This window comes from Bactrocera oleae, chromosome 2 (genome assembly GCF_042242935.1).
Source record: "Bactrocera oleae isolate idBacOlea1 chromosome 2, idBacOlea1, whole genome shotgun sequence".
NCBI classification, from domain to species: Eukaryota; Metazoa; Arthropoda; class Insecta; order Diptera; family Tephritidae; genus Bactrocera; species Bactrocera oleae.
This window is the reverse complement of record NC_091536.1, coordinates 98377050-98403613: the sequence shown is the minus strand read 5'-3', so window position 1 is coordinate 98403613 and position 26564 is coordinate 98377050. Positions and strand designations below refer to the sequence as shown.

The 26564-nt window shown below is 33.7% G+C and overlaps 3 protein-coding genes and 1 long non-coding RNA gene across 14 annotated transcripts; 3 read left to right on the top strand and 1 right to left on the bottom strand.

The window, feature by feature from the left end:
• The first annotated feature begins 45 nt into the window (after positions 1-45).
• LOC138855874 (uncharacterized) lies at positions 46-529 on the top strand. Of its 2 annotated transcripts, none has more exons than XR_011395019.1 (2): positions 46-180; positions 284-529. It is a non-coding gene; the product is annotated as an uncharacterized lncRNA (long non-coding RNA). The 2 variants fall into 2 exon arrangements; XR_011395018.1 differs by having other exon boundaries at positions 87-226.
• A 1973-nt stretch (positions 530-2502) lies between these two features.
• On the top strand, positions 2503-18438 carry LOC106617720 (ecdysone-induced protein 78C). 10 transcript variants are annotated; one of them, XM_036357456.2, is made up of 6 exons: positions 2504-3027; positions 4253-4796; positions 12358-12567; positions 12708-12816; positions 12886-13023; positions 13683-16336. In XM_036357456.2, the coding sequence occupies exons 2-6, from the start codon at positions 4697-4699 to the stop codon at positions 15067-15069; spliced, it is 1944 nt and encodes a 647-aa protein (XP_036213349.1). In that variant the 5' UTR covers positions 2504-3027; positions 4253-4696; the 3' UTR covers positions 15070-16336. The 10 variants fall into 10 exon arrangements, with proteins under 10 accessions (XP_036213353.1, XP_036213349.1, XP_036213348.1 ...); XM_036357455.2 differs by having other exon boundaries at positions 2504-3336; XM_036357454.2 differs by having other exon boundaries at positions 2504-3336; positions 3720-4796.
• A 2003-nt stretch (positions 18439-20441) lies between these two features.
• Vps16A (vacuolar protein sorting 16) lies at positions 20442-24234 on the bottom strand. The gene is made up of 12 exons (XM_014235087.3): positions 23811-24234; positions 23555-23744; positions 23343-23489; positions 23161-23290; positions 22399-23087; positions 22195-22322; positions 21988-22136; positions 21812-21933; positions 21592-21753; positions 21261-21535; positions 20872-21201; positions 20442-20805 (listed from the first exon to the last, which is right to left on the bottom strand). The coding sequence occupies exons 1-12, from the start codon at positions 23864-23866 to the stop codon at positions 20658-20660; spliced, it is 2526 nt and encodes an 841-aa protein (XP_014090562.1). The 5' UTR covers positions 23867-24234; the 3' UTR covers positions 20442-20657.
• A 421-nt stretch (positions 24235-24655) lies between these two features.
• Positions 24656-26564, top strand: TrpRS (Tryptophanyl-tRNA synthetase). Its single transcript, XM_014235077.3, has 5 exons — positions 24656-24817; positions 24884-25117; positions 25187-25415; positions 25493-25675; positions 25745-26564. Exons 2-5 carry the CDS (start codon positions 24931-24933, stop codon positions 26430-26432), a joined length of 1287 nt encoding a protein of 428 aa, XP_014090552.1. The 5' UTR covers positions 24656-24817; positions 24884-24930; the 3' UTR covers positions 26433-26564.

Genomic DNA, 26564 nt, shown 5'->3' with positions numbered 1-26564 from the left:
TATTATATGATATCCAAAAGTTTATGAGATATTATCATAAAATTATGACATTGTCTTGAACAAAACGTTGTACTCTGTGTTTTTGAACTGTTGAGCCTGAATGTCAAGATTGATAAATTGTCGCTGTCGATATGACATAAAAATTATTTTAACAATTCAATATATGTTTAAACAAGCAACGTTAGTATGGTATATTCCAGTTTTAGATATTTAATTTATAAAAAATGTATATATATATTACCATAATGTATGTACCACATTTACAACATCATCGCATCCATAGATTGCAGAGATCAAGAGGTGCCCAACACTCCTGTCATTGGAAATGAGAGATCAACTCACTTACCCGACTTTGACAATTGACTGGATCGGGTAGGCTTTAATGTTTCGCAATTGGAACGACTGGAACGGCCAGATTGAAATTCTACCAGAAATATATGTGAACGGAGGGATTTTTTGCCGCCGTTCAAGATCAGTAATTGAAAATGTAAAACAATGAAAATTAATTAAAGTGCGAAATTTAAATGTATGTGATGAAATCTTTTGTGATGCCATTATTATTATAGTATTAATTTTTAAATGAAAATTATTAAAAACATTTAAAAATTGAGGGCTAATAAGCTTAGAACAAAATGCAATTGTTTGAATATACCATAAAGCCATAAAAAAATATTTAAATAGTTTCTCCATATTTTATATATATAAAATCATTTTTCATTATAAATAATGTTGAGTGTTTTAACTTAAATGCCCATAAATTACTATTTTGTCTGGCTACAACGGAAAATGTTATAAAAAATGCAAGTTTTGAGGCGCTCTCACATTGGAATAAGTTGGGCATCCTTTTATCCCTGATAAATTATTTTTATTTATAATCTTGGAAAAAAACAAATTTTTCTAAAAATTTTGCACGCGATTAGGCAACGGTAAAATTAAATAAGTTATGGTGAAATCGAAAGTTTTGAGACATTTCGGAGATTTTACTAATTAATTGCAGAGAATGTAAAAAGAGAGTAATTCCAGAGAAATAAAAGCATTGTTATGTTTATATATAAACTTTTTGCTAATTCATTGATGTATTAAGTTAAATGCTTTTATATAGGTTCATTGTAAAAAAATTATTATGTGTACATACCCAAAAAGTCAGGAATACCCGAAACTCCATTGCAGTGCTATAACAAGCATAGGTTTAACACATAAATTAAGAAATTCGAATTGAAATAATTAAAAGTAAAACTTTTTTTTTTATAATTAAAATAAATTCAAAGAAACGAATATATTTTATTTCGGTCAATAGAAGTTGCTTTGGTGCTCATGATATTATATTTATTTCAGGAACAATGCAATGTGGAAATGTGCTGTTTACTGTTAGCTGGCATATAGGTGGCGCTAAGACCCAAGACAAGTTTTCGATTGTTATCGATAAAACTCAAAACCGACACTAGGAGTGTTTTATTTGACCAACAGCTTAAGCTATTACCCAGCAAGTCACTACTACCAAACAATGGTATAAGGGAGTACCGATAGTGACAATAAACAGAACATTCCCACCTCCCAGTCGTATGCTCTTAAAAAAACCTCTGGTGAGTTATGGTGGCGAGTGGTTAAAATTTTTAAACTATATCAAGAAATAATTGTAGATCCAAATTTTCGTATAATGTAAGTTAAATTTTTTAATCACAGAAATATTTACGTCTCATATTTATTTTTTTTAATATATATTAAGTATTTCTTAAATGATTATTTAAGTCGTTGTGACTTAGGAGAAGGCATAATAGACCATAGGTCACGGTGCATACCTTTATCCATATCTATTCTATTCTAAATAATTATTCGTTGAATTGCAATATCTTTATGGTATAAAATACGGTTCCTAAAAAGTAGTTTTAAATTAGTTTACGCAACACTGTTACGCCATGCTTAATAGCAAAAATACGTCCGCCAGGTATTTTACAAAGGTGATTTGTTTTTGAGTATTGTTTTTAATATAATTATTAGTTTTGTATAAATTTATAAAACTTGTCTCCAGTTTCGTTGAATAAACATAAACTATTTGGCATGGTTGCGTAATTGCACCTTACAGTTTTCTGTGGTGAATATTTTTTAATTTACCACAGTTAAACATAGGCATATATATATATACCTTTTATATTCTAAAATTTGCTAAAAATATATATATTATTCCTCCTTTAATTATATATATTATAATAAACTGATTTTATTTTGAAAAAATATTAAAGTTTTACATATTACCAATATTTTTGGGACAACATCTTCAAAAATTAAAAGCAAATAGCAATATGCAACCACTTTCCCGTCGAAAGTCGGTCATCTTTAATGCCAATAGAAACTCTACATTCTCTGCTGCTGAACAAACTGGCAGCCCCTATGTAGTAGATTTTTAACATAACTTCCCCGCTAGGACGGTCTGGCAACTCCGAACTCGCTGTCTTGCTGGTTCTGACAATTTATTGTCAATTCAATTTTGTTCTATCATCCGTGTGCGTCACAATATGTTTGTCTTTCGTTAAATAGAGTCAAAAAGTAGTCGATTGTACGTAAAGTGCCGACTAGAGTTAAAAGGGCGGTAAAATGGGGAATTGTGCCTACTTTTTTTTGGTATTTGGTACGGGTTGCCTTCTAATGTTTTACTAATAAAACGGCCAACATAGCACAGAATCCATAAAACAATAAAACATCTTACCGAAAGTCCAAGTGCGATGTGAAAACCTCTATTATATTATGACAGCTTATAAGAGAACTTTGTAGGTACATATTTGCTTTCCCTATCTCGGCTACCGTCGTCGTTGACGTTTATTCTGAGCAGCATCAAATCGAAACAGCAGCGCTAGCAGCAAATTGTTTCGCTTGAACCGCGAGCGCAGAGGGTCGAATGGTCGCCGTGCATAACGTCGTCGCCTCGCTACGATTCATATACTAGACCAAATATGTTTTTAATTAAAAACAGAAAACCAGCGATAAGTAGCAGCTGCAGCAAAATGCTGTAACCAAACTGGACAAAAGCGGGTAGTTTATTGTGCAAAAGTAGACGAGAATAGTAGACGAACGAAAAATCCAACAAATTTTGTGAAAACTTACTTGAGTCTTTACGAAAATTTAATATTTTTAATGGCTTGTTTTAATTCGAGTTAACGACGGCCCCAAATTGCATAACACCAATTGTGTATATGTGCGTAAGTGTCAGTGCGTGTTTGTGTGTTGGTGAATACGCTGCAGCAGTGGTGGAAATATAAAAGGCAACAAAGCTTGTAAATTGTGTTGAATGGCGTAAACTGAAGCAAGAATGGAGCAGACGTATTGAGAGTGAAGGGAGAAGTAAGCTACCTAAACTAAATAGAAGAAGGTCGATATTGAAATCCGTCCAAAAAAATAATGAACGCAGTGCTGTATCTTTACGGAGGACATGAGCATTAAAGAGTTTTATAAATAAGTACGCTCTAAAATAGAAGTTAAATATTTTACACTTGAAGTATTTTATTTCTATCGTTTTGTGCTGATAAATTGCGTTTAATAACGCACATCAATTTAATTTTTGCCCGATGCTTTTAGTTACTAAGGCATGCGACTCAGTTACTACATTATGAATAACTACAATATATGCGAATCGACAATAATTTCCCTAATTAATGTCTTTTAGTGTATACACTGTATATTTAATCGACTCATACAATTTTATAATAAATCGCGTATTGAAACAGTTTGTTAGTTCCCACCGGCATAAATGACAGGTTGTAAATAGAGTTGTCCTCGTTTTTATTCACTATCGAGATTAAAGATTGTTGAAAACGGATAATAAAAGAGTTGGCTCAGAATCGTTTTGAAATATTCAGCCATACCATATATATAAATGGTAAATAATAGCAAAATAAAGGATCAAGGCGAAATGACCTGAGAAGTAAACATCCAAGCAGCAATCTAAAACCCAATACAGCCGATACACAGCAGTATACTTGAATAAACAAAGTCGAATTTATTCACCATCCTATCGTACCTACAACAATCGATGCTGTCGTCGTTTCAGCCAGCGCACTTCGTTGGTCAAGAAAAAGTCCACGCAGACAGCGTTGATGGGAAAAAGTGAACGAAAGAATTGGTGTGGGGTGTATAAGTCATATCTCGACAGAAACATACTTAGTTATATATTTAAGTATTAAAACTTTACGCAAAGTAGAAAGCAGGTCTTTTTGTTATAAAAATTAATCGAAAAATATTTACAAACGTAACCTATCAGTATTGCATCAATCAACTCGGTGATCATGAGAGTGAACAGCATAGAAAGTGTGGTGTGACGAGTGAATATTAAGCTATCAAGTGTGTGTAAGAGAGTGAAGGAGTGCAAGTAAATATAGTGTGGTGAAAAATAACTAACTATTACACAAAACGAAAAGGGTAAACGAGTGAGCAGGTGCGTTCCATTAATTCACATTTTTCGAATATCTGCGTTCTCGTTCGTATGTGTGCAATATTTGTATTATTTGCTTTCCACGGAAGAAATTGCTCTGAAGTTGAATAAGCCGTGCCGCTGAATAAGCGTTTCGCTGTGTTTATCTGATTGATTGTATGCACCAGCTGTTAAACAGAGCCAGCAAACAACCCATCAGCTAGCGGAAGAGGAGGGCAGAGCAGAGCTGCTTAGCGAGCGACATTTATATTCATCGGTCAAATCGGTCGGGATATGGCCGTGTTCTTAATAAACATCTGCAAATTTAATGGCTGCGGCATAACATTTCCTAGTTTAGGAGATTTAATACAACATATTGAGGACACGCATATCGGTGAGTAGGGATTTTTAGTGTCTTTGATATACTTTAAATATGTAGTCTTCAAATATGTATGTAAATATGCATAGTACAATTTGGTGGTGTGGTCGCGTGATTGTTAATTAAAGAACGACAAAAAATGTAATTGAACGGTTTTAAGCGTATAGACGGTTAGTATTTGTTTACATTGATGTTACCACATATTAATGATGTGTTGGTATGGTGAATTTGAAATTGATGAGTTATGGCGACGTTAAAGTCGGCGTTTACCTTAACGTCACGGTCAGCTGCTTACCTTTAAGCTAACATTGCCGGTGTAAAATCGATATATCAGTTGTTAGTATGGTGATTAGTTAGTGATTTAGTTTCTTCCCTTGTTATGGTGTGGTGCGTGGGAAGAGTCGTGGTGAGTTATAACAATTCATTCAACCAGAATCATAAGGAAAATAACAAACAGATATACATATGTATATACATATATATATATATATTTAAGCTTACATACTCGGTATTTGGACCTACTCTGACCATTTGCGACCGGATCCGAAATATTAAATAAATATTAAGTGAGTTAGAGCAAGCGAAATAGTTAAAAGGGTTGTTATCTTGTATACATGCTTGTATTATGTATATGTTTGCATTTCTCTTGTGCATAAAGTGTTGTTAAAGCCAAGCTCCTTTAAATATTTTACATATGTATATCCGCTCTATTACCTTGTTACAATGAAAACCTGTAATCTTTCAAATAGTGATAGATCCTAGAACTTCTTTGATTAAATGCTAGTATAATGTTGAAAACAGTCACCGACGTTTCTCCTTTCCGTACTTACCGCCCGTATTAAACGAAATTTGTCAAAAGCTATGCCCGAAGTGGCAACGAGGAAATCAGTTGTCCTCTTTTGTTTCCATTTCCTCCAATGTGTCATTGCTCAATTTGTATACATGATTTTGCACACAGAGTTTTAATTTTGCATAATGCAAAAACTCACAATTAACAAGTAAGGAAGGGCTAAGTTCGGATGTAACCGAACATTTTATACTCTCCCAAAGTCAAATGGTATACTTCCACACATCACATCAATCAATGGATTTATTGAAAAAAACACTTCGGTGAGCAGATAATTTCACGTTTTGGGACGGTCAATTGGCCACCAAGATTGTGTGATGTCACACTGTTAGACTTTTCCCTGTAGAAAGGAATATGTAAAATCTAAAGTCTATGCGGACAATCCCGCTTCGATTCAGGCCTTGATCAAAACATCAAGCGTGCCATTCACCAGTTACCAGTCGAAATGCTCGAACGAGTCATCGCAAATAGGATTTAACGGATGGATAATCTGAGACGTAGCCGCGGCCAACATTTGAAAGAGATAATCTTCAAAAAATACTGTCTAAAGAATGTTCTATCGTAGAAGAATGTATATCAACATTCTCCAATAAATTTGAATTTTCTGTTTTTTTTTAAGTAGGGTTCCTTGAAATGGAGCATTCTTTAAAACTTTGTGATTCAAATTTGTTATTTAAATTATCGCAATTCGTAGATACATTTATGTGAAAAATAATAGAGATATTAAAATATTTTAAAACTACTCTCCTTTAATATAAAAAACTTGGTCTGAAATTACTTATTTATTTTCTTGCTGGATGTCGAAGAAGCAAATAACCGTTATCAAAGAATACATATTTTGGGTCGTTTCATAATTGTTGATAATTTTGTGATGTGAGTTTAGTTTAACCTTTGCGAAATAATAGGAACGTGAAAGTTGACTAAATAATTTCTTTGGAATGTTATGGATTTTTAACATCTATAATCGGTAAAGTCATTAAGTATATGATGGAATACAATGATATATAAAATGAATAACGAAACAGTATAGTTTAGTGATTCAAAATGGGCAGAAGACGACAGTGTAGCGTTCAGTGTGGAGAATAAATAAAACACCTTCAAAAAAAAAAATTGTTGTATCGAAAAATAGGCGACACGTTGAAATGTCCTCAGAGAATGATACAAAATGCAATAAAATATAAACTGCAAAAGGAAACACGCGGACGAAAACTAAAATTTCACCAATTGTTAAAATTAGCATAGTTAGATTGATTGTGGACACAATGACAGCAGCTACTAATTGCAATATTTTTAAGTAAAGTGAGGTTACCTTATGCTGAAGATAATATTGCGCTCCGATGGGTTTTCCAGCAAGACAATGACCCCAAGCACATATCGAAGCTGGTAAAAAATGGTTCTTAGATAACAACATTAGCATTTTAAGCTGATCTGCTCAATCGCCGGATTTAAATTCAATTGAGAAATTGTGCGAGAGTTGTAAGTAGCTTTGAGCAGTTGAAACCAACCAATAAAAATTCCATTTGGTCACTGGTAAAGAAAGCATGGGACATGGAGCTATTCCCCAGGCTACATGCTAAACCTATGTTTCGTATATGTCGGGTCGTTATACACATTCAAGGCTCAACAACCAAATACTAAGTAATCAAAATACCTCAAATAATGTTAAAAAAATGTATAATTAGACTTTTGTTTTAATTGGACTTTTAATTTTTATATATACCCCGTTTTTTCACAGCATAAAATGAGATGACCGACTAAAATAGTTTTTCTCAGAAATAAATGAACTATCGTTTTGGGTCAATAATTAAAAAGATATTTCGATGTAAAACATGTTTACTGCAGATTTCGTGAAAGCTCAATTAAATATAGTGGAAGAGGACTTTTCGATTCATCAGTTAATTATAGAATTTGAACTCAGCCACGATCTGAGGAGTTATCAATATATAACACACCGTGCTCTTTCAGCGCTGAAATGATATTAATGAGAGTAATATTTCCGGAAGTTACATAAACGAGTGTTAGTGGTGGTGTCTATGATTGGGGTGATTTTTGCGAAGAACTTTCATTCATTATATCCAATTGTACATAGTTATGTATTTGGCATTTAAATATGAAAGCAAAAGATATATATGGTATGTATATGTGTATATATGTACATATGTAAGTGCGTTAGTATGAATTTACATATGTATTTAAAAACTTGAAAGATTATATAGTGCGCGTCGAATACAGTTTGTATATAATAGTAATATTTCTAATATTCAACTAATAATAATATATATAAACATAAACTTAATTGATAACAACATCTATAAGTATGTCTAAAATTATGATGTTATGACGACTAATGCATTTTCTACGTCTTCCTTGGTAGATTTTTATTTACGTAATATACACGAAATTGCGAACGATTTTAAAAATATACGTATATTTATATCTAAATTCTTTCATTAGTATTAAGTATATCCGCCATTATTTTCAATAACTTTCGAAATTTGTTTTGGAATGCTGAAGATTAATGCAGCACGTATTACTTGAAATCTCATATCAGGTTCCTTCAACAAAATTCCAACCGGTCCATATTTTGGAATGATTACTTCCCAATCCATTGTTTAAGCTCCCCCGAAAGGTTTTCAATTAGATTCAAGTCGGGACACTATGTTTAAAATAGTTATCCTGCTTTTCCATATTTGTAGCATACTTTCCTCAGCATAGGTCAGCACCGTGTTCTCCAAGTTATCTTTATATTGGAATCTATTCATGGTGCCGTTTTACAAGAGTGACCATACGGCTGATATTGATGTCGACCGTGACTTTCGACATTCTTTTTAACTTTTAGGGCATTCTGAACGAAAAACAATGCACGTCTTAAAGTTTTAGTGCTATTTCGAATACTTTGGCCCTCTTTTTTGAGGTTTGAGAGGATTTTTTCCTCCGCACAGCAATACTTATTTCCACCCTTTTTTTTAGATTTTTAAGATTTAATTGCACTTTAAACAAGGAGCTATACAAGCGTAAAAACAAACTATTAAAATAAATCGTCCAATTTGCTGAAAATCTTAGGATAATTAAAAATGTACTTATTATTTTGACCACTTAAAAAACGAACTTCAACAATAGATTGACACGCTTACTTCAATGAGGGGATTAACCATTTTCTTTTCTAAAAAGTATTGTCACATCGAATTTATTAAAACTGACCCGATTTGCATTCGTTTACTTCACCAAACATTCAAAATTTAACCATGATTCCAGGCTAAAGTAATGTACTTATTATTTTGACCATGTGTGTATGTACATATGTTATAAAATTTACTTTGAGTTGTTAAAACATCTACAATAGATTGCAACATATCAAGTGGGCCCAGGAATACGTCCACCTCAGTCAACTTTCGTTGTGATTTACGTGAGTACCTGTCGGTGACGGCCTAACAGCAAGGTGCTCAAAAGCCCAACGGATCAAAACCATGCGTTGATCAGCGGCCCAAATAACGGAAGCTATTAGCAAGCATTTTTTGGATACCAATTGGTAAGGTGAAAAGGACATCTATTCCACCTTGGTCGAGTTCGAGGCCAACCTAAAACTTCTGCCGTGCTGTGCGTCCGGTACACGGTTGCTTATGCAACTCCACATTGAACTGAATATTTTAGTTCTTTCAACACCGCGAATCACTCCAAAGGGCCAAACCCAATGCGCAGATTGGACCGAAATCTAAAGGCTCTCTGCACTCCGTGATACTCCGGTAAGACCATGTAGCCGAAGCTACTGCCAGTTGAGCACTCATCAAACTCAATCAATCAATGAATGGTGACATTTGTCGCTTGAGCTTCAAATATCTTTTTATTAGAAGGAATCTCTTTCAAAGTCTATAATATTAGTTCAAGCTGAGTATTATAGCACCATTTCTGCCATAGCAATGCTGATATTTCGTGGCAAAGCTGAAAAACAGATATATTATATTGTTAGTGCATATGGATTTTAGTTGCCTCTTACGACAGGCATACCTTACCGCGGTTAAATAGGCAGGCAGAGTTACAGCATTATACTAATTAAATGATCATGTAACTTAATTATTGTTATTATTTATTCCGTTAGTTGTTTAGGCTGCTATACTAGATGCCGAATTGCTTAGCTTTCTTGATACTGCAACTGTTTGATTGAAAGTACGCAGACCTCATTAAGTATGTGTTCAGAACAATTCATGACTCGCTGGCCGGTTGTGGGTAATAATGTGTTACAGACTATCAAATACAAGACTCATTATTTTGAAGTTTTTTACGCTGTTTAAGAAGATGGTCTTCTTCTCCCCACGAACTTTTGACAGCCTATAACCTATTGGCGCATCTATATTCTGCAAGATACTTCTCATTTGTCGGGTGCTCCGTTATCGGGTTGCTAAAGGATATAGCTGCTATACAAACTGGCCGATCAAAATCAAGTTCTTGTATGGACACTTTTTTATTTGTGGTACTCTAGGTATTCGTGCAATCGAAGTTAACTTTTTTCTTGTTTGAGTCAGCATTATCCAAACTTCAGATCTCATACTTGTGCGTGAATTCATTTATGAATATATTTTGGACAATAAGTAATTTAAATGCTCGTGACAACTTGTTCAAATCAGGTTTCTCACTTTTCACTGTGCTTAATTCAGTCAATGCACCCACTATTGAAATGAACGGTGTACATTTATAGACAGCAACAATTTGAAATCTTACTAATTCATTACATTTTACGACAGATTTCATTTTGATATTATAATTTTGGTGTGTACGAATAATAATCGGCAATAAAGATAAAGTAAACGATATGAAATAAAATATATTTGCAAGTTTTTTCAATACACAATTTATACATACTTACATATGTTCGTATAAGCTTTTTTATACTCTTGCAACATGTTGCTACAACATGTATAATAGTTTTGTTCATCTAACGGTTGTTGTATCACTTTTCATCAAACTAGTCGAGTTAGATATAGGGTTATATATGTATATATAAATGATCAGGATGACGAGACGAGTTGAATTCCGAGAGACTGTATGTCTGTCCGCCTGTCCGTCTGTGCAAGCGATAACTTGAGCAAACATTGAGATGCTTGTATCTTAATGCAATTTGGTACACATATTCCTTGGCACCCAACAAGGATTGCTATTGCATATGGGCGGAATCATACTATTGCCCCGCCCACGAATCGCCATAAATCGAAAATCTATAAAGTACTATATAGTACACAATAAGATACAAGGCTGTTATTTAGTACAATGAATTGCATTATGGAGAGGTAACTATGGTTGACAATTTTTTAAAAAGTGGGCGTGGCTCCGCCCTTTAATAAGTTTAATGTACATAACTCCTAAACCATTTATGCTTTAAAAACCAAATTCACTCACGACAAATCTTTTTGGCTTGCCTACCCACCCAGTGAAAACAGGTGAATTCGGATTATAACCCCGCTTACTCCCCATATAACGGTTTTGTTAAAAACTTCTAAAAGTACGATATGAAATGATGGTAAGGAGCCTAATAGAAGCCGGTGTTATATTTGGACCACGGGCGTGGCATCGCTCACATTTAGGTGAAAGCCCATATCTCGGGACCTGCCGACCGATTTCACCGTAGGTAGGTTATCCTAACTTTCCTGTATTACAGTGCGAAATTCAAAATCCAACCACGCCTATATGCCATATAACACAATTTTAATTTCCACCTGATTTTTTCACATTCCAGTATATAAATCAAGAACCACTCAATGTATGTATCAGGATAAAACTTTGAACGAATAGTGCTTTTGAGATGTGCCATCTTATGACCAAAAATTGTCCAAATCGGGCCTGTGACTGACTGGGCCTGACTGCTTAACCCCCAGATATCGAATAAGTGGACCCCAGTTCCTATTGCGAACTTTTTATCTAAAATATCGGTCAATCTGTAATACATATAATATGTAGTAATGCCAAAAATATATATAATCAGGTCAAATATTGGATATAACTATAGTTTAATGCTAAAAATATGTGAATTTAGTCTACGATAATAACCATAACTCCCATATATTACAGATAATAATTTTTAAGTCTTATGCCGAATATACATACATATGTCGTTCAGTGTGTGAGTTATATTTGTTTTGTAAAATTGCTTAAAAATTTAAAAATATGTTCTCAAGTATACCTAAGCAATGCCAAAATTAATGCAATCTGCTCTTTCTCTTCCCCCAATATAGCCTATATGATAATTTAAAACTTCAACCTGTGTTTAAACCGTTCAGGTTGGTCAAAATGTGTGATATTTTAACGAAATTGAATAGACAAGCTTTCTTAAAAATTATGTGGTTCAGCGGTATGAATGAAATTGGAATAGAAACTTATATAATGAATTCTGATCCTTTGGTTGACGTTTTCTACATCAAGTCAATATATTATATTTGCCTCTTCGGTTGAGTTTATAATACGTAAATGTCATTGAAGATGATTTCAATATAATTTTCGCTGACGGGAAGTAAAATATAGTTATAAAACTATTTCAGTCGATCCAAAAAGAGATTATAAGGGGACCTTCAGAGGTATAATTATAAATAATACTTACTGAGTACTAAAGCTCATCTGCCCCTAATAATTTTTTAAATTTATTATGTGTTCATATGTATGTGTGTACATAAACATGTTTATTATGATTTTTGCTACTTAATGGGTAATAATTATAATTGGTAAAATACATTTTTTTTCCAGACTATGATCCTAAAGTGGTCGAACAAAAAGAGCAGGCACAGCCTGCATGCTTACCGCTGAGCTATGTATTGCGCTTTATATCGGAAGATGCACGTAAGGAGAGTCCGTTTCTATCCGCCAATACGTCGGGCGTTGAACTCAAACGGAAGCTGGCGATCAAACATCACAGTTACAGTATGTCGTCGTCAAATCGCAGCAATACGCCCACTGGTGAGAAAGCGAATCAGTGTAGACAAGAAGCTGTATTCGCACTGTACCGCAAGAAAAATGTTTATCTTACGCAATTGTTTTTTTTTTACTAATATGCCACCTTTCGTTTTCAAAATTTTATTTTATGTTAAAATTTATAGGTAGTGAAATGGACGATGACGAAATGGTTGTTTCGGAGTCAGAGGATAGCAATGATTCTTGGACAACCGAAGAATTCAGCTCCGAATTCATAATGCGTTATGGGAGCAGGTGATTGCTCAACAAAACTTTTTTGTAAGAAAATTGAACATTGAAATTTAAATATATATATTTGTGAAGGCATTCCGGTACCGGCAGCAATGGCACACCAGGCAATGAGAAACCGTTTGCGTGTCCCGTGCCTGGTTGTAAAAAGCGTTACAAGAACGTCAACGGCATCAAGTATCACTCGAAGAATGGCCACAAAAAAGACGGGAAGTGAGTGTCTAAAGCATGTAATACTATTCCTATCTAATTTTCCGTAGCAATAATGTAAAAATATTCTATGAACTCGCACTGAAAACACTGGACCCTTTGTCGTAGCTCTATTTGTAGGAAAGGAGAATAGAAAATGCGTAACGTTCTCTAAAACGGGCCATAATTTTCATAATTTTTTAATCGAATTTTTAAATACTATTCGCTCCAAAAATCAAAGCTTTAAAGTCAACTGAATGTTCGAAAATTAATATACTGGGCATACGAGAGGTACAAATATGCCCGCAAACGGTGCCATTAATCAATTTTTGAACTGGATATGTAATCCGAGAGATATACATACATTAATCTTATTAGAAGGCCTTGCTCATTTCTCTCTGTGATCCATTTAATTATTGAGTAGGTTGCAAATTCATTTTGAGACCGTTAGCGGTTCAAGAAAAAACAACTTTGTGAAAGAAGCAAAATGATAGCAGGGAAATCGTAAAATGCGTTATCGTGTAAGTATCGGAAGAATTGATACTTCACCTGCATCCTCTAGGTTAGAGGTCGTTAAAATACAGTTATGATATTCATGTAGGCGCCTTGTATTAACAAAACTAAAAAAATGCATATTTTCTAGATATTTAAATATTTAAATAATTGAATATTTATTGTTTCAGAGTCCGCAAAGGCTACAAGTGTCACTGCGGTAAAAGCTACAAAACTGCTCAAGGCTTGAAGAACCATGCGTTGGTGTCACATAATTCATCGCCAGAGAGCGTCTTGAGCGCACAACATGTAGCTAATATAACAACTACTAGCAACGGCACAGGCGTCAATGCGTCAGGCATCATTTTGCAACGCAGCAGCTCGCCCTCACAATCGTTAGGTTCACTCAGTCCATCCAGTATCAGCAATATGTCGAGTAGCGCCAGTAGCTGTCAGGGCAGTGCCAGTGGCAACACTTACAACGGCAACAGTAATTCTGCTGGTAATAATGGTGGCAGCAACTCCACTAGTTCTGTTGTCACAACTAATGTGTTGCAACAATTGACGAACGGTTCACTTGGCAATGGAAGTCCCAATGTTGTTGCCACCACAAATGGTGTTGGTCTCAACTTACATCATCACCAACATCACCAACCACAGCAGCAGCAACATCAGTTCAGCAGTCAGCAGCAACCACAATTGCAAAGTATTGGAACGTCGGCAACAGTATCATCAGGTAACAATAACAATTTAGTGCGCAGCAGTAGCAGTGGCAACACTACTGGCATTAATGGCAGCGGCCTACTGGCAACGCCAACAGCAACCAAAACTGCGACTGCAGCTACCAACTTGTTGGCCGCTAACGCAACGGCCAGTAAGATCCTTAAATTGGCCACAAATGCAGCGGCTCAGGCTGCAGCAGCTGCAGCCGCAGCTAATGTTGTCGGTTCAGTTGATATCATTGCACAGCAGCAGCACAAACTGCAGGCAATCGTTGATAAAGTACAATCGAAGCAGCAACAATCTACAACATCGAAAATTGCGCTGCCGAATCTTGTTAATTTAGGCATTCTCACACCAGCTACGTCGCCTACAAAAACACCCATACAGACGCTAACATTTACACAACAACAACAACAGCTACAACAGACACAGACTACCCATAATCTTCCTTTGACACCCATCAGTCCAAGTGGGCCGACACTTATCCAACAACAACAACAACAGCAACATCAACAAAAGAGCATTTCCCTGTCGACTGGTACGCTGTTGCATCACCATCAGCAACAACAGCAACATAAGAAAACGCCTCATATAATTGGTAGCATTCACCTGTCGGGTGTATCCACATCAACTTCAACGTCCACATCTTCATCAAATGCCAATATAAATATCAATAACAGCAATAATGGCACTATGACAAATGTTGCTAACGCCAATGGTGTCGGTGTTGCTGCTGCTACAGTGGGTAATGGTGTTGTTGCTGGCGCTGGTGTTGCAGGCATGACGAACGCGATTGTTGCTGCTGCTTCTGCTCCTGCTGACGCAGTGGTAGGCGTTCTCAACGATGAAACGTAGCCTATACTAAAGACACTACTAATGCGACGTGAATTTAAATAAAATAGATGGGGAATATTCATTTTTTAGTAAAGTAAAAAAAAAATAACGACATTTGCACAAAGCTAATGAAAAGGCTAACCATATTTGGTGTATTGGCTTATTATAGGCACACAGAATACCTAAGTAAATGGCTGTCGTCTGTCATTGTAGGGAAATATTTTCTCTAACATACAAACACGCCAGAATACTTCAAAAATATTTGTCAGTTCCTTAAAAGAGTTAAAGCTGCGACTTTTCAGCGCAAAATTTGTTATTTCTGCGTAACCAGACGTATTCTTAAAAACATTGTGAGTACGTGGAAGCACCTAGAGAATTAATTGCTAATGCATTGCATAATATTGTTTAGAGAAGTGCAACATACGCTTACTCTTTATAATTTGTTGTGTATGTTCGCTTAGGCAAAAACTTGCTCTGTTCCGTCTTTTTTTATCCAACTATTCATATTATAAAAGGTTAGATTAGTGGAGCGAAATTTTCTTATTATCTACATTCGACGAAAATATTAGAGTTGGTAAACAGCACAACTTATTGAGCCAGTTGAATATACAAGTAAAATTCTGTATTTTGGTTATGAATGCAATTGCAATCTCCTGGTGCGCCAATATAATAAGATTAGCATATATACTTTCCCTCTTTGTTTATTTCAACTCCTGTGAATAGGGAAGGTTCCTAATGAAATAATTCCCAAAATTCGAAATTATACAGCATTTATTTAATGAAAAATATCGCAAATACGATATAAATCTCACATACATAAACTATAAAAATGAAATACACTGTTGCAATTAAATGTTGGTGTATTTAATATTCTGCAATGCTTGTACTCTGCACTCGAACAAATATATCTATGGTATAACGAAAGAATGCTTTGAAATTATTAAAAATGATATATTTACTATTTCTATTTATAAAATGTATATGTATATATATACATACATGTGTAACAATATATAGCATTAGTTAGTGGCAACCTTCAAGTATCCTTGTAAATTTAGACTGCTGCGATTTATTTTAGAATTTAAATTATTTTGTATATTTTAGTTGGTTCGTGCAATACTACTCTTTATAAATAATTTACGTAGTTAATTATTATTATTTTGTACTCATTTTTGTGTATATTTTATACTGATTTTCTGAACTATATTGTATTGTTTTGATAACTGCTGATCTCCTATTCAAATTAAAAATTAAATATAAAAAATTCTATACCAATTACATATATAAAGTAAAGTTCATGCTTTATTTGATTTTGGAATAGTAAACAACAGATGTTAGTTAATTTCTCTTAAAGTCTTATTTAACGCCTGGTTTTACAATGAGGTGAAGGCCACTTGTAATTTCAATTTGAAATAAATTCGAAGTTAGAGTATCCAACAAAGAGAGAGTATACCGGTTTTGAAAACGAACAATTACACGAAAATAGAATTTCGCGAAGATATTGTAGCAAAAAATTATACATTGGTAGTTTTATCAGGATCTACAAACAATTTTTAGTACCAATGCTTACATACATTATACAATACACATATATTTGTGCTGATATAACTTACAATCGGTGCATGTAGGCTTGACATCAAATATAAAATATATTTAAATGAATAAAAATCATTTATTATTTTCATTCCATCGTTATTCAAAATACTTTCCATTTTAGAGAATATTTTGTTTACAAATAGATTGACTCTCTACATTATGCATATATTATATTAAAGAAAAAATCGTAGGATAGTCAAATATTCAATGTTTTCTTATTTTTTTTTATTATGTTATTTAATTAGGGATCTCCTTTGAGGATATGATCAATTAGTGTAAACGTCAACAGTATTATACAAACATTATTAATGTAACTTTTGTTTAGTATTTGAATTAATGTTAATAATTAATTTTAAATTAAAGCAATTTATTTTGCATTGAACGTTTTAAAATCGGTAAAGCCGTCGATATTTCTTAATGTCGTTGCTATTGCAGGTCGACGGACCAACGATTTTGTGGGATTTCAAATATCAAAAATATCAATACTTAATAATTGCAAATTAAATAGTAAAAATGTCGAGTTCTATGACACAAAAAAAATCTTCCACTTTTCTATTCCGCATTCCTAGTGTTTTGTATATACATATGTATATGCTCCTTTCTAGTCTTTGTCTCTCAAATGTTTTTTAAAATTTATTTTTTCTTTTTTATTTTTGGTTTACTTTTATTTCTATTCTCTTTCTCTCTCCTTCTCTTTTGTTGTTTATAGAACAAATGAATGCAAGTAACTCCGCATGCATGCCATTCAATGGGCAACTGCTCACTGCAGCTTCGTCGATCGCCAATGTCAACAACACAGCAGTCAATAGTCGTATCTCTGCTGCAGTCATCGGGGCACCTCCGGTGGCCACTGTGGCAGTCAGCGTTAATGTCACACCAATGAATGCTGCCGCCGCTGCCCATAGCAATACGGTTACGCCCATTTTCGGCACCTCGCCCATGATTTCACCCACTTTCATCGAGCATAAATACTCAGCAAACACGTTCAAACAGAGATTTTTGGCGAACCTTCGTGCCAATCATGGCGGTGTGAGTAAAACACATTTAAACAACAATAACGGCAGCAGCAACAGCAATAAACCCGACAATAAACATTCGATCGGTAAAAATACAACCAGTAATAGCTGCGACAACACCAATGGCGATAATATTAATGCAAATGCAATTAGAAATGATAACGCAGCTGCCGGCGGAGGTTTGGTGGTCAATCACTGTTCGAATGTCCCAGTCCCTGTAGTGGGTATTGATGATTTGTGCTCTATACAGCAGCAATTGAGTGAAAACTATAATAAAAATGCAATGTATCCAAGGACAATTAATTGAACGCTTCCGTTTCTCAGAAAGGAGTATTTCGTAAAATAGATGCATATGTACATATACATATATATATTGTACATAGTTATTAAAATATTTGTACATGCATAAGCGTGAATATTTGGCTGTGATGTTATTGTTTAAGACTGCGGAAAGGCAAAATGGCGACATGAAATAATCGGAAAATTATTGAATTGAAAAATTAGCAACAACGAAGGAGAGAGATGGAAAAATTTGGGAAAAGGCAGCACACTAGGAGGGAGTTTTGGAGATCTTTGCTGAGGGCTTGGAGGTAAAACGAACATTTCCCAACATATATTTTGGTTCTGTCTGATCTTTTTTTTATAGTTAAAATGTTTTGTTTAAACTTCAGTTTCTAAGTTTCTTTTTTTTCCTATCTTTGCCTTTCGCGTCTTGAATTCATAAAATGTGCATTTGAAGCTGCCCGTAATTGCAATAAAATAAATTGTTAATTGCTTACTTTTATTGTTACTAAATGTTCTGGCACGGGATTTGTCCAATTGCAGGAGAAACTTTAAGTTGTTCATTAAAGACAGAGTTGGGTAAAGCATAATCATTATTCTCCAATATTTATAAAACAGTTTTGAAAAGTAAAAAGAAAGTTAAATTAAGAACTAAGTTATTATGTACGAGAATAGTAAAAATATAGTTGGTCGTGAGGTTCGCGTCAACCAGAAAAACAGGTTTTTTTTCACAGTTAGTGTTTCATGTTTACTTAAATGAAGTTTCTAAGTCCCCCTTTATATAAATACAGAGTAATCCGACTTTATTTCAGTTATATTTGGTTGTACATTATATATAATATGACGTTAACTTTGAATCCTCCATTTTCTTTCTTTTGGCTGCACGCTGTGTCACTCAAACTAATCGAAGAAATATATAAGCAAGTATATATAAATAATATATTTATCGTAACTAATTAAACTCGCTGTACCAAAAATTATCTCTTAAGGAGTTCAACATGTATCCTTAACTTATGCGTCGTCATAAAAAAAAAGAACAAAATTAAAAATAAGTATATACATTGGGAATGTAGGGAGGAAGTGCAGAATTAGAAAAAACGTTTTAAAGGAAAATAAATGTTGAGATTAGTTAGTAGTTATTACTGCATACTTTACTTGTGAACTTGCTGTATAAGGAAGGAAATGCGCAGCCACTTCTTCATTTTTTCCAGTCTTTCTTTCTCCTCGATTTTTTACTCACTATGTTTTTAATATTTATAGCAAAATATAATGCAATTTACATATGACATTTGATTTATGCTCTTTAACTAGTCACTATTCTTGTAGGTAAATTAGTTACTAACTTTTAATTCGAAAATTGTAATTATAATATTTTTTGTACATACATAGTGGTTAGCATAGTTAGTAAATCGTCAAATAGTAGACTTGTTAATTCACAGATTTGTTTAAAAATGATGTGTGTATAAATAACTGAAATTATTTGAAATTTTCTTTTGAAAAAGAAAATTTATACTAAGTATAATAATCCCTAGCTAAATTATTAATATAAACAACAGTTGGCAGTATCACTGACTTCTCCTTATTTGAGTGAGAGCCAATTGGATATCCAATTTAGCTTAACATATTGTTCAGCCCTTTCTGTTAGAGTTAAACTTGATAAAAAAATAATTTAATTCGAAAGTAATTCTATATGATTATGAATATGTAAATTAGATTGTGAAATAAAAACTAAAAAAGTAGCGATTGAATATATATACAGTATAGCAAAAAATGTACAATATGAATATCGCTTTTCTATAAAAATATGAGTGTTTTCATGGTTAAAAAGGTGTAAGTTAATAAATAATGAATAATCCGATAAACCCAAATAATTCTAATGTGTGCATATTTTTAAATACAAAGATTACATGGTTTAATATAAGTTTAACATTAACTATAAAATTATTTTGAAATAAAGTGCACTGATTTCTGGACTCTGTAATATTTTGGTTGAAATTTTAGCTACACATTCGAATTATATATTAATTATAATATTTGCTATTTGTATCAGTTACATTACTTTTGAAGTTTGATCAAATTAGTGCAAATAACCTGATTGTTCTGTTAAAAATTAACCCAATCTCTTAACGATGTTGATTCAAAAAAGTACATTTAAGATGTCAGCTTTATTAAATTATTTATTAACAATATATGAAAAAAGAAAGAATCAATACATTGCAAAAATTCAAATGAAAATAGCGCATGAAATCTATTTAACAACATTAAAATAAATTCATCTTATATAAGACTGCTGTGTTTTGTTCGTAAAACATATATAAGTATATCTATAATTATAATACAATATCTATACAAACCATAAAAATATCTACAACTAATCACACGATATATAGTAATAATATATTTATGTGAAACATTGTCCTTAACATTGAATATTTAATATACAAATATGCATATGTATTAAAAAAAAATTAAAAATATTAAAATGAAAAAGCAAGTGTGTTAGTTAAATATAAATAAATATATTTCTTTTTGCTTTATGTGATCTATTACCTAAATACCTTCATAAGCAACTACACATAATTACATATATATTAACGTACATAGTATATACGTATGATAAATATACATATATGGAAAATAAATGTCCCTTTGAAAAAATCAAAGTAACACGTAACGGTTAATTTTATTTTATGAATATGAATCTGCTATTTTATTTTATTTTTTCAAAGCCAACACGGCTATATGTGAGCTGATTTTTTCCAAAAGCACACGATTACCAATCGCACTCGCTTTATTTTGAATAGTATATAAAGTGTTAATGTCACGATTTTCAAATGCACTGTCCGCGGCTTCGTCCCATAGTCTATAAATAAGAAATGGATGTTAAAATTAAATTGTAGCAATAACACGAAATTCTTTGGTTGCTTACTCTGCACGTAAATACCAATGTGCCTTTCGGTCATCACGACATTTGATAATGTATTTTCGTGCCTCATGTAAATTATTTTGCCTTAGGCACACTTCTACAAATGGTTCATAACCAATGGGACTTTTTTTACTTTTTGCAAATTTCTCCAAATCGTCCCATTTGCATTTTTCGGACATTGTTAAAATGCGCAACCACCAGAACCGTTTGTCTGGCACTTTAAAATCACTTTTAATTTTTTCTGCCTCTTTCAATTCACCAATTTGCAACAGCTGCAGAAGAGTGTCATGTATAGAGAGCCCGCTAAAATTGATTTGATGCACTTTACTATACCTGAAATAAATGAGTTGTGTTATCTATCATATAACAAATGTAAAGGTTCTTCTTCTTACTTCGGATTCAATACATTCTTTTGCAACTTGAAAATTTTACCAGTATCCGCGCACAATTCAGCTTCAATATTTTTACGCCCCTGTGTGTAACTATTGGCGATAATTGGCAAATTTGACTCTAAACTGTCACTTTCAAGAGCATTGCGAAAATGGTATTCGGCAATCGATTTTTGATCATCTTCCTGATTGTAGATATCATACAGTGCAGTTCGGCTCCATTCGTTCATCATTTTTTTGTAGATATTTAAGGCCATTGGGTACTCACGAATGATAATCTAAAACAACAACAATTAAATATTTCCCGATATTAGATCTGTTGATCGCATATTACATTGAAATTTGCAAGCATCATTTTCTTTTTGATTTCTAATAGCACAGTGGCAACAAGTTCACTGTCGCCTGATTGAGTGGCACTTCTTATAGCACGGTCATATTTCCCCAATTTCAATAATAGTGGTACTTGTAACGAGGCTCGGGGTTCTAGTTCAAGCAACTAAAGAATAAACCGAAATTTATATATGGTTTAGAAAAAAAATGCTTATAGAATTTACCTTTATAGCTAATTCATCTCGCCCCACATCATGCGCCTTCTCTGCGATATTGCAAAATGAGATTCCGTGTACTGAAGGATTTTTGAATTTTTCCGTGATTTTTCGGGCTACCTCGTTATCGTCTGTAATAATATTGTTATTTTCTGGAAATTAATACAAAACTCTAATTTATGTACTTTTATCATTTATAACTTTGTGGTATGCCCAGTGTTCTAAAATCCACGACTCTGGCAATTTTAAATGTTTTGCAATTTGAATTGCTATGGCATAGTGCTTGCGAAATACAAGACGACCCAGTACAACTTCGGGTTGCAAATGAGAAAATCTAAATCCAAAATACATTTGATATAGAAAAGTGTATATAAAACTTAAACGAAACTTACTGTTTATAAGTCAATGGCATTGCAATCTTTTCATGACGAAGAGCGTTAAGCACCCGCAGGATCCTAAGTAAGTGCATAAATTCATCGGGATTATGGCAGGGAATGAACCCTTTACCAAAGTATGCCGTCTATTATACATAAAATTATAAATAAAATTACATTTCAAAAATAAGCAAACAGGCCAGATGTTAATACAGTACCAACCCGAAGCAAGCTTTTTTGTGTTTCTGTACAGAATTCATATCCAGCCGCCTCTATGCATTCATCAACAGCTACATCCATTTTGTTGCGAAACAGACTAAGATATTCATCGGCCTGATGGGATTTCTCTTGGTATTTTTTCTGTGCTTCAAATAGGAAGCTTGAAGGTTCTTGGCTATTTACAGCAAATATGTTTTGCACACATTTTGGAAGCTTTTGTATCATTTCATGTGCATTATTTGTTATAATACGCACTCCATCCATTTCGGCAATTAGAAATATAGCTGGATCGTAAGTGAACAGGTTTTTATCGCCATTACGGTTCACAACAAGTAGAAATGAAGAATACGAAATAACCACGGCATCGGCATCGTTTTTTTCCGAGTTCATAACCCATTCGATTTGACGTGGAATATCTTTGCGACCTGTATCGAATTCACAATATTTTTTCTTCATATCTACCGTACCTAGCCACAAAAGGCCATTATTTGTATAGAAAGCCAGGTTCTGATGGTTATAGGAAACCGACATAAGCAAAATACGTTCGAAAGGCCGATCAAAAAGATTCCGCGTAATCGTGCCTACGGATTCTCCGGGAAATAATTTAACGACTTCCTGATCACGACCCAAGAGACAGTAAGTATTGCGTTCTTCTGTGATTATTTCCCAACACAAACAATCTGATGCCGATTCTATATTCGCATACATTTTATCATTGTAGGTGGTAACACTTTTACAGTAACAATTCGAATTAATTTGGCTTACTTGGAATTTCTGGCAATTGTCGTGTGCGAACATCTTTTGCATTATTTAGTTTCAAGAAAATACGGCCAGTAGTTGTAAGCACAGCCACACCGGTTCCAGAAGTAGATTGAAATATTTTCGCATCTACAATCTGAATTTTAAAAATTTTATCAAGCATTGTAATATTTTTAAGTCACATTTACCTTAGTTAAACTAGCCTCCTGTCCCATACTATATGAATCCTTTTCGTTTCCAAACATATCAAAAATGAAAACCAACGCGTCATCTTGAACACATATCAGCTCCTCCACATCTGACCAGCCCATTTTAATTATCTTCCCGTGATTCCACTATGTATCAGAAAAAACTAGAATAATACAATACGCAGAGCTATATTAATGAAATTAAAACAAACCACAATTTTTCCTAATTCCACACCGGCTGTATTGAAGATGCGAATCATGGGCTTGACACTTCCTTTTATAGGAACTATTTGTTTGGGATCTCGAATCATTGCTAATGGTCCACCAAATGGTGCACCTACAACCTGCATGTACTCCAAATCCACATCAAGAGGCCAATCAGGAGTAAAAAGGTCCAGTTTCCTATTTGATTATATGTAGATGGTACTGTGTTTGAATGGTATTGTGGTAAATTGTTTTATTACTTACCTATATGTATCCGGTCGCAGAGCAAACCAATCCCCGGTATTGTACATAATTGGCATATTGTAAGATGTGTTGGATATTAGCTTTGCTTAATAAATTGTTAGAAACACCCACTTATTTAAAAAACATAAATAATTCGCTCAATATCTTTGGTAATAAATGCAACAACGACAACGCAGTGTTGCATTCGTTAATCTAGTATACCCAATAGAAAATTTAACGCTGGTATGTCAAACACAACGTAAAAATATACACACTAAGCTGTCGTAACCCATATTTTGTCATTCTTGGTGCGGATAACAGTTGCATTTTCTTCCGTTGATTACATTGCCTCTTATTTTATTTACACCGCCCAGTGTTGATGACTTTTTTGTGCGATTACTAAAATTCAAGAATGACAGAATATAAGATTACGACAAGAATTTACCGTTGCTCTTTTCGTTTCAGGCTGTAACAAATGTTACAAAAATAAATTGAGCCATGCCGACATCTTGTGACGTAATTTTTTTGAGTTGTATTATTATAATTTCACTACTATACATCAGAACTATTAACATATGTACAATATATATTTCTGTATAAAAAAATAAACTACTGCTTTATACATCGCAATCACAATCCCTTTTAATCATTCATTTAATTGGCAATTATGTTGTCAATAGGTAAAAGTATGTATTAAAAAATGACCAAAATATTTTCTCGCTACATTATTCTATTAATTTCAATTAATTACAATTGTCACAGTTTAAACCAAAAAAGTAACGGTAAATTTTTGTCGTAATCTTATATTTTATCATTCTTGATTAATTAGATAATACATTTTTTCACAAATACTATAATTTTGAACACTGTAAACAGCTGTTCTGTGGTCATTGCAAGCGTAATATTTGTGTTAACCGTATAACTTGTAAATTTGTTGCTACTTCAATGCGTGCAACATAAATTTGAGTCATTCGATAAATATTACATATTTCCTACTTCTTGAATTAACTACGGCTATTAGGAAACCGGTAAACGAGGATTTTGAGTAATATGTTACTTAAATATTATCCTATTCCAAATATATTTTTGAACAGTGTACACGTGTTAAAGTGAGCAAATTCGCCCAACATACACATAAAATATGGATAAAACTCAATCTCCAGGTGTCCCCGAAGGAGTTGATGCTCTCACATTAAATAATGTTAGCGACGAGAAATTAGACAAAGTGCCAAACGGCGTGGAGGCTACCGAAAATGAAGGTGATGTCGTTGATCCGTGGAATGTTGCGAGCACCAATGATGAGGGCATCGATTATGATAAGCTAATAAGTACGATGATATGATAGGACGTTTATATTTATATTTTTTTATCTTTTCTACTCTATATTAATTTAATAGAACGTTTTGGTTCATCGAAAATTGATGCAGAATTGATAGCACGTTTTGAAAAGATAACAAGCAAACAAGTTCATCATTTCATACGACGTGGTATTTTCTTTTCTCATCGTGATTTTCATTCAATATTGACTTTGAAAGAGCAGGGTAAACCATTTTATCTATATACAGGACGTGGACCAAGTTCTGGCTCCTTGCATATAGGGCATTTGATACCTTTTTATATGGCCAAGTAAGTGTTTTCGTTTCCGGAAATACATATATAAGATAAAATTTCGATATACAAAAAATGTACTAATATCTGCACAGATGGTTGCAAGAAACATTCGATGTTCCGTTGGTCATACAATTAACAGACGACGAAAAATCACTTTGGAAAGACCTCAAGGTCGAGGAATCTATAAAATTGGCATATGAAAATGCTAAAGATATAATAGCTATTGGTTTCGATCCGGAAAAAACATTCATATTTAATGATTTTGATTTCATTGGGTAAATACCTTGATTATATATACTTACAAATATTTCCGATTCTAATAAGATTTTAAATTTCACAAATAGTAAATGCCCTGCGATGTATCAGAATATGGTTCGTATACAAAAATGTGTGACGTTTAATCAAGTGAAAGGCATTTTTGGTTTTGGTGATTCTGATATAATTGGTAAAATCAGTTTCCCCGCTGTACAAGCTGCTCCAGCACTTTCCAGCACGTTTCCTTTTATATTTAAGGGCAAAAAGCCAGTACATTGTCTCATACCTTGTGCAATCGATCAAGATCCATATTTTCGTATGACACGCGATGTGGCGCCACGTTTGGGATTTCCAAAATGTGCACTGTTGCATTCAAGTTTTTTCCCCGCGCTGCAAGGCGCTAAATCGAAAATGTCGGCCAGCGATAATAATTCAGCGGTATTTCTCACGGATACCTCAAAACAAATAAAAAATAAAATCAATAAATATGCATTTTCTGGTGGGCAAGTCACTGTTGAGGAACACCGTAAATTAGGCGGAAATCCTGATGTAGATGTGGCATTTCAACTGCTGAAATTTTTCCTAGAAGACGACACTAAGCTGGAGGAAGTTCGCAACGCGTACATAAAGGGAGAGTTACTAACAGGCGAATTGAAAAAACTGGCTATTGAAGTGGTTAGTCCCATTGTAGAAGAACACCAAAAAGTGCGCAAAGCCTTAACTGATGAGGCCGTGGCTAAGTTCTTCGAAATACGTCCATTAAAATTTACGCACTAATATTTGAGTGAGAAGTAAACCGCATTTCGTAAATAGTATGAATATTTATTATGTGAAATTATTGTTTTGAAGTATTATTGCTATGCTTAATTTGGAGCAGTAAAAAAATAAAAGAAAATATCTACCATGAAA

Coding starts and splice junctions, on each gene's coding strand:
- LOC106617720 (XM_036357456.2), top strand. CDS start 4,697: ATGGCCGTGTTCTTAATAAACATCTGCAAATTTAATGGCTGCGGCATA. Junction 4,797..12,357: donor TATTGAGGACACGCATATCG/GTGAGTAGGGAT, acceptor TTTTTTTTCCAG/ACTATGATCCTAAAGTGGTC. Junction 12,568..12,707: donor TCGCAGCAATACGCCCACTG/GTGAGAAAGCGA, acceptor TAAAATTTATAG/GTAGTGAAATGGACGATGAC.
- Vps16A (XM_014235087.3), bottom strand. CDS start 23,866: ATGCCAATTATGTACAATACCGGGGATTGGTTTGCTCTGCGACCGGAT. Junction 23,745..23,810: donor CTGCGACCGGATACATATAG/GTAAGTAATAAA, acceptor ATAATCAAATAG/GAAACTGGACCTTTTTACTC. Junction 21,202..21,260: donor AAGAATGTATTGAATCCGAA/GTAAGAAGAAGA, acceptor CATTTATTTCAG/GTATAGTAAAGTGCATCAAA.
- TrpRS (XM_014235077.3), top strand. CDS start 24,931: ATGGATAAAACTCAATCTCCAGGTGTCCCCGAAGGAGTTGATGCTCTC. Junction 25,416..25,492: donor ATACCTTTTTATATGGCCAA/GTAAGTGTTTTC, acceptor ATATCTGCACAG/ATGGTTGCAAGAAACATTCG. Junction 25,676..25,744: donor AATGATTTTGATTTCATTGG/GTAAATACCTTG, acceptor TTTCACAAATAG/TAAATGCCCTGCGATGTATC.